Source organism: Malus domestica, chromosome 04, assembly GCF_042453785.1.
Source record: "Malus domestica chromosome 04, GDT2T_hap1".
In the NCBI taxonomy this organism is placed as follows: domain Eukaryota; kingdom Viridiplantae; phylum Streptophyta; class Magnoliopsida; order Rosales; family Rosaceae; genus Malus; species Malus domestica.
This window is the reverse complement of record NC_091664.1, coordinates 16,745,964-16,753,632: the sequence shown is the minus strand read 5'-3', so window position 1 is coordinate 16,753,632 and position 7,669 is coordinate 16,745,964. Positions and strand designations below refer to the sequence as shown.

The window sequence follows — 7,669 nt, the reverse complement described above, 5'->3', positions numbered from 1 at the left end:
TGCCTTTGGAACAAACCCACAAACCGCTGATGATCAAGTAAAACCTGACCATCAGATTCCTTTATCTGGTCAAGCTTCCTCTTCATGTTTGTAGCATAGTCATGTGCGAGCCGGTGCAACTGTTTATTCTCATGCTTGAGCCCTCTAATCTCATGTTTGAGACTCATCACTTCAGCCGCCAATGATTCAACTTGGCGGGTTCGAGCAAATAGGCGCTGGGCCATATTAGACACTGAACCTGCATACTGAACACTTAGAGCCAGAGAATCCTTAATAGCCAACTCATCAGACCGTTTGGAAAGTAGTCTGTTATCTTTGGGAGTGAGAAGGTTCATGGCCACCACCGCAGCAGTCATATCATTCTTCATCATGGAATCCCCAACGGTAAGAGGACCAGTAGGGGATAAGAAGGATGGGCGTCATATGTTGTTTGGAGAAGGCGTGGTTGCCTCTTCAACAAGGTTCAAGTCAAAACGAAGGTCGGATGGGCCAGACATTTTCAAAGGTGTTGGAGAGAGAAGAGGTCGGACAAATCAAGATCTTAGAAGTGCAAGAAGAGAGCTTCTACTGGTGATGATTCAAGTGTGCTTTGGAACTTAATGCCAGCCTCTATAAAAATCTGCACTCGACGGAGCTTCAGAAATCGAAGAGGTGTCTGCCCAGAAATCAAAGAGGCGTTTGCTTTCTCAAAAGCTGGGCTGCTTAGAGACCACGAGGGCCGATCTCAGAAATCGAAGAGTCGTTTGCTTTCTCAAAAGCTGGGCTGCTCAAAGACCATGAAGGCCGATCTCAGAAATCGAAGAGGCGCTTGCTTTCTCAAAAGCTGGGCTGCTTAGAGACCACGAGGGCCGATCTCAGAAATCGAAGAGGCACCTGCTTTTTTCAGCCTTGTCAGCACCTGTCACATGCACACTCAGCTTTGCTGAAATTACGGGCATTCTTTTAAAGATTTCTGGTGAAGTAGAAAGCACGTGAATCTTACTGTTCAATCATCCACTTTCCACACGCACCATCAGCTCATGGGTACCACAGATAACTTTGCTAAAGATCTCTGACAAAGTTTAGACACGTGAAGCTTGCAGCTCCCACTACATCGCTATGACCAAGAAGGGTAAAAGAATAGCAAAGAAACAGCACTAACAAAGTTTAGACACATAACTTTTGAAGGTCTAGCTACCATATTATTACCCACAAGGGTAAAGGAACAACACCGTTGCTGGATAATTGGAAAGTCTCTGTGTGTCAACCTCTGTGCTTCGTAGCAAGGTAGACTAGCAAACATGCCCAACCTTTACTTACATTCAAGAAAACACTCCCACCAAGATTGCTTGCTCCAAAATCGAAGAGGCACCGTCCTCCGAATCTCGAGAGCCAGACTCCCAACATGATTACTTTCTCAAAAATCGAAAAGACACCGCTCTCTGAATCTCGAGAGCCAGACTCCCAGCAGGATTGCTCTCTCAAAAATCGAAGAGGCACTGTCCTCCGAATCTCGAGAGCCAGATCCCCGACAAGATTGCTTGTACGAAAACCAAAGAGGCACCGCTTTCTCAACTTCGAGAGCCAGATCTCCTTGGATAAAGCTTCTTTGTAATCTTCACATGCAACATCAGCTTTCTCGATACCACAGACCACTTTTTCAAAGTGCTCTGACACACGTGAAGCTGGCAGCTCCCACTACCGTGCTATGACCAAGCAGGGTAAAGGAATACCATTACTACTTGTTGTTAGGGAAACTTCTATATATGTCGACCTCCATCCTCAACGGATAGGCAGACCTGCAAAAATGCTCAACCCTTCCTCATATCTAAGAGGGCACTCCCAACAAAGCCTCTCGAAATACTCAGCTTTCTTTCCCCCCGATAATACCTCTGCAAACAAGCTACACTAGAGCAAGAATATCTCATATCATCAGGGTTAAAAGCAAGAGTATCCCATATCATGCTTTTTCCCTGTCTTTTCCTTTGGCCTTGTTCTTACCTGCAAGACAAGGAGAAAGAGAGCAATCAGTCAGCACTTGGAATCAAGCTTCCAGTCAGGAACTAACTGCCTGGAACCCCTTACCTGGCATTGCTCTCGAGTACTCATCTTCAACATCTTATGCTTCCAAGGAAGATACCATATCTGCCTAAGGAACAGATAGGGAAAGTGAGAAGGATACAAGGAAGCATGTGGAGACAAACGTAACAGAATACGTGCCGATACATCCACTACTTTGTCAACAACAAAAGTATCCCATATCAGCAGGGTCGAACGTACTCTAGATTTGATGGACTTGTTTTGACCCTCAAATTCTTCAGTCGGCCTTATACTCTGGAGGAAACCAGACAATCCTTCAGCCCAGTTCAAGAATAAGCATGTGGAAAGTTACTTCTTCAAAAGCAAAAGTATCTCATATCATCTATTCTTCTTTTCTTCTCTTTATCCTTCATGCTACCTGCAAGATAGGGAGAATGAGAACAATCAGCCGAAACTTGAAATCAAACTTCTGATCTGGGATTGATTGCTTGGAGCTCTGATTGCTTACCTTGTCTGTCACCTCTTTCAGCAGATCCCCTAGCTCGGCGACTTGCTTACCTTGTCTGTCACCTCTTTCAGGAGATCCCCTAGCTCGGCGACTTGGGGGACTCCCACTACATGGTTTGTATCGCGCTTGACCAAGCCTGAAACTACAAGTAAGCTTCAAGTGAAATTGATACATTACCTTGTGCATCTCCACCAGTTAAAGATACCACCCCTGGATGGAGGAAGCGTACTTCCAGAGAAGATGCCACATCTACCTATGAGACAGATAAGGCAAGTGAAGACGAGAGCTTGAACATATGTCATTTGTACTAAATCATTCACTTGTACTCACTAAAAGAGAGCTTGAACCTATGTACTTGCGTAAACCCTTCACAATTAATGAGAACTCCTCTACTCCGTGGACGTAGCCAATCTGGGTGAACCACGTACATCTTGTGTTTGCTTTCCTATCTCTATCCATTTACATACTTATCCACACTAATGACCAGAGCAATCTAGCGAAGATCACAAACTTAATACTTTCTGTTGTACCAAAGTCCTCACTGATTTTGTGCATCAACAATCCTTAAGTCATTACCTTTTTGCGTTGGTAATGGATGAGTTAACAGGACATATTCAAGATGATATTCCTTGGTGTATGCTTTTCGCAAACGATATAGTGTTGATAGATGAAACTCAGGAGGGGTAAATGCGAAGCTTAACCTTTGGAGAGAAGTGTTGGAATCTAAAGGTCTTCACCTAAGCCGATCAAAGACAGAATATATGGAGTGCAAGTTCAGTGCAAATGGAGGCCAAAATGAGTTAGGGGTGAGGATCGGAGATCAGGAAATACCAAAGAGCGACCGTTTTCGCTACCTATGATCTATATCTTGCAAAAGAGCGGAGAAGTAGATGGAGATCTCAACCATATAATACAAGTTGGATGGATGAAGTGGAAGAGTGCATCCGGCGTGTTGTGTGACCGTCGTAGGCCACTAAAGCTCAAGGAAAAAATTTATAGGACGACAATAAGGCCGGCGATGCTGTATGGCACAGAATGTTGGGCGATGCTGTCGAAGCTGAGGCAGCTCTTCACTTTCCCATTCAACAACCACTGGCTTTATCCAACAAAATTGCGTTTTTATTATGGGTAATGATCTTTTGGACTTATACGAGTTGCAATTTAGTTTTTCAATTACCCACCAAAGAATTTAAGGCTATTTTGATTTATACATTTTAGGTTGGGGAATGAGTTTAACGATGAGTACTAATTTTCTCACATTGCACCATTAGAAAAATATCATATTGATATACGTCTTTTGGTTATTTGCTAATTTGACTGTTCGCCAGAATAATGATATGATAGGTATTCGATTTATTTGTGGGCTAACGAGGGAAACCAAACTAGCACATATGAACAAAAACTCGTCATCGTAGAGCTTCGGCTTCTATTCAAATTAATAACATGAAAGGAAAACCAATCATACAATTTAGTCTAAATGGTGGAAGTGACGTTTCTACGTTAGTCTTATATTTACTACATCATCAATTTAATTAAAAACCTATAATTACCTAATCATGTACTATGTCTATATGATTTTGTATTAACACGTTGGATAAAAATATCACTCAAAATTTTGATATGGCTTTCAAAATTGACCAAACAGTTTTCTTTTTTCTCGAAACTAGATGATGTAAAATGTGATTAACCAAATTATTGTTATTTTAAAAAAATAAAGAAAAATTAGTATCTGATCCCTAGTTTCTAATGTTTATTGACTAAGATCTTATCAGTTTTTATATTTTGATCAAAGTCCCTAGCATTAATGAATTACATGTAAGTTACATAACTTTCATAACAAAAATTAGTAATTGATTTAGAGTTTTAATACTCACATCCTTATTAAACTCCTAATTAATTTTCAATTCAAACATTTCAAATATATAAAAAAATAAAATAAGAATAAGTTTGTACCCATTAATTTTTATAAAAAAATTGATATGTACCCGTTATAAGAATAAGTCACTAATGTATCTTACCATGCAATGTATAAAAGTGTAAAATATTGTACTAATTCATTATATATAAATGATTATGGTGTGTTTAAACTTCTTTCATTAATTACTACATATTTTCTACACTCACAATGTTTGCCAGCTCGCTATATAATCAACTTAAATTAGTTAAATCCATCATGCAATGCATTTCCTTTCAATTTTTTGTGATAAACTAATAGATAATTGACTAAATAAACATCCTGCAAAGTTTCAATAAAAATTTCCAAGTTTTTCTTACAAATTCCGTGGTTTCCATGTAATTTTTATCGATATCGATATTATCCCGATATTTCCATCGATATTTCCATGTTTTCGGACTACCGATATTTCCGATATTACCGATATTTTCTTCCTTGATAATAATAAATCACAAAATAAATAGATAAATCCTTTCTAGTAGCACATTAAGCAAACAGGAAGCCTGAGGTTAAATGGCAATCTTCCCAATCAAAACATTAATTAAGAACCTTTTAAGATTTGCATAATTCACTTGTCCAGAAGAGAAAGAAGTTGAATCCCCTCTCCCTCTACCACCTCCACCCACCACCACCCACCACCACCACTCACCTACCAATTCACAAAATGTACCAAAGCTTGCAATGTACCAATAATCAAGATTGTTTTGCTTTAGCTTATGCAACTTTTATCTTATAAGGGCCAGCATCATGTCTGAATTAGAATCATAAAATATGTTAGGATGCTTGTCAAACAACTCACCATCTGCATCTCAAATCCTCAGTTTGAATTTCCAACTATCGTTACAATAGCAGAAATTCGAGGGAAATGATACCTTCAAACCACCTTTTCGCATGCCCTGTTTATTTATGTTCCTTCATTCCTTCGATCTATTCAATCCCAAGGTTAGAAATAGACACGTGCAAGGACCGGTGTGCGGAAATCATTTCTCAAATTCAATCCTTTGCAGAAAATAAAATTCGTATTTAAGCATTCGATCCAAAACAGAAGATGATTACAATGAAGGAGCATTATAAACCTTATAACCCTTCGTGCAACTAGAGTTTCAGCTAAGTAATTCGAAACAAGAGCAAGCCCATTTCGACATACATGTAAAACAGCTAAGGGAAGTAAACAGGCCAGTTGAAATAGTAGGACTCCCTGTGGTCCTTGTCCATGTATTCGTTCCACTGCAATAACACCAAGAACAAAACATACCTTAATTTATAGGGCTCTCAAACTTCAAAACCCAACAAAATTACCAAATGGGGTTTCACTAGAATCAATATAAAGCTTCAAGATTTCGGCTTTTTTTCAACATTTAGGACACAACCAACCAAACATACCTTAAATTTGTAGGGCTCCGCTTTCTTCATTGCCTTTTTCCAATGGTACTGCTCAAACAGCATTGCTTTGTCATGCCAACTGGAACCATTTTTCAAAATTGGGGAAAAATAAATTAGAGACACAAAAAATTGGAACCAAATCATAAAGTGGGTAATCATCCAAATTCAGAAATGGTGACATACTTGAACTGATTGGAGAGCTGCCACATGTAGGGATTGACCCAAGTGAGGGCTGAGAAGGCGGTGGACCCGATCCATATGTTCACAAATCGTTCCGGGTCGGCATGTGGGACACCCGGGTCTCCTCTATATGCGTTACCGAAGTACTTCTCCATTTCTCAGTCTCTCCGTTGCTCTCTGCGCTTTCTTATCCTCCACCTCCGATGAACACAATGTGAATGAGCAGATATCTATATATATATATATATATATATATATATATATATATTTTCTGGGTTTTCATATTTGGGCCTCTACGGGTAGAACAGACCCATAAAATTCCCGAGCCCAAAAGCCCAAATGTCCCCGCCAATTTGTACTCAAATTAAAGTGGGGAGTTGGAATTTTTTATTACATATTACTCATCATAACTCATGACAAAAAAAATTCTATGGTAGTTAGGAAAATAGAATATTTCGGGGTTTTTTTTTTTTGTTTATTATTATTACATATTACTCATAACTCATGACAAAAAAAATTCTATGGTAGTTAGGAAAATAGAATATTTCAGGTTTTTTTTTTTTGTTTATTATTATTACATATTACTCATAACTCATGACAAAAAAAATTCTATGGTAGTTAGGAAAATAGAATATTTCGGGGTTTTTTTTTTGTTTATCACATCGATATTTTTATACTAAGGGAAGAGAGAATTTAGCTAAGCCACATAATAAGTAGCCTAATTTGGTATCGAATCCGTTATTCACGAGATTTTGGAAGTGTTGGAAAGGTTTCAGATACTAAACTGCAATCCAGTTGGAACTCAACAGAGATATAATTAAAGCTAAGTAAAGATCTTGATGGGGAAATAGTTGACAGCACTTATTTCAAGCAAATAGTTGGAAGTTTGATGTATCTAACTTCCACGAGGCCTGATATCATACATTCTGTAAGCGTGATAACTCGATATATGGAGAATCCCACTGAGATGCATCTCAGGGCATTCAAGAGAGTATTACTTGAAAGACATAACTAATTTTCGGATTCTTTATAAGAAATGAAGAAAGTCGAGTTTTCTTGATGAAGAAAGTCGAGTTTTCTTGGTTTTACTGACAGTGATTACGCAGGTGATATTGATGATCATAAAAGCACTTTTGAAAATGTGTTTTTAATGATTTCAAGTGCAGTTTCATGGTCTTCAAAGAAGCAACAAATTGTGACATTATTCACTACTGAAGTTGAGTTCGTGGTAGCTGCTCATGTTCCTGCCAAGCTATTTGCCCAAGAAGAATGCTAGAAGTTCTTGGGGAACCAACAACAATATTCAACAAAAATTTATTCTGATAATGTTTCAACAATCAAGTTTCCAAAAATCCAATTATGCATGAAGAAGCAAATATATTGATGTTAGATACCATTTCTTGCGTGATCTATGCAAAAATGGTGTGATTGAGTTGAAGTTTTGTAAGAGTGAAGATGATGTTGCTGATCTCATGACAAAACCTCTCAAACAACCAGTGTTCAAGAAGCTTAGAAGTATGCTTGGAGTTTGTTCAAGGGAGGGACTCACACAAAAGTGAAGATGAAGATTAATCCTAAACTGTTTTTTGCATAAATCAGTTTAAGGGATGGTGTTAAGATTTATT

General features: G+C 38.5%; 1 protein-coding gene across 1 annotated transcript; it reads right to left on the bottom strand.

The window, feature by feature from the left end:
- Window positions 1-5,481: 5,481 nt before the first annotated feature.
- LOC103450035 (uncharacterized) lies at window positions 5,482-6,289 on the bottom strand. The gene is made up of 3 exons (XM_008389348.4): window positions 6,048-6,289; window positions 5,865-5,943; window positions 5,482-5,708 (listed from the first exon to the last, which is right to left on the bottom strand). The coding sequence occupies exons 1-3, from the start codon at window positions 6,197-6,199 to the stop codon at window positions 5,640-5,642; spliced, it is 300 nt and encodes a 99-aa protein (XP_008387570.2). The 5' UTR covers window positions 6,200-6,289; the 3' UTR covers window positions 5,482-5,639.
- Window positions 6,290-7,669: the final 1,380 nt, after the last annotated feature.

Excerpts from the sequence above, each read along its gene's own strand:
- LOC103450035 (XM_008389348.4), bottom strand. The coding sequence starts at position 6,199 with ATGGAGAAGTACTTCGGTAACGCATATAGAGGAGACCCGGGTGTCCCA. Across the intron at positions 5,944-6,047 it reads CAGCTCTCCAATCAGTTCAA|TTGGCATGACAAAGCAATGC; the intron begins GTATGTCACCAT and ends AAATGGTTCCAG. Across the intron at positions 5,709-5,864 it reads CGGAGCCCTACAAATTTAAG|TGGAACGAATACATGGACAA; the intron begins GTATGTTTGGTT and ends GTGTTATTGCAG.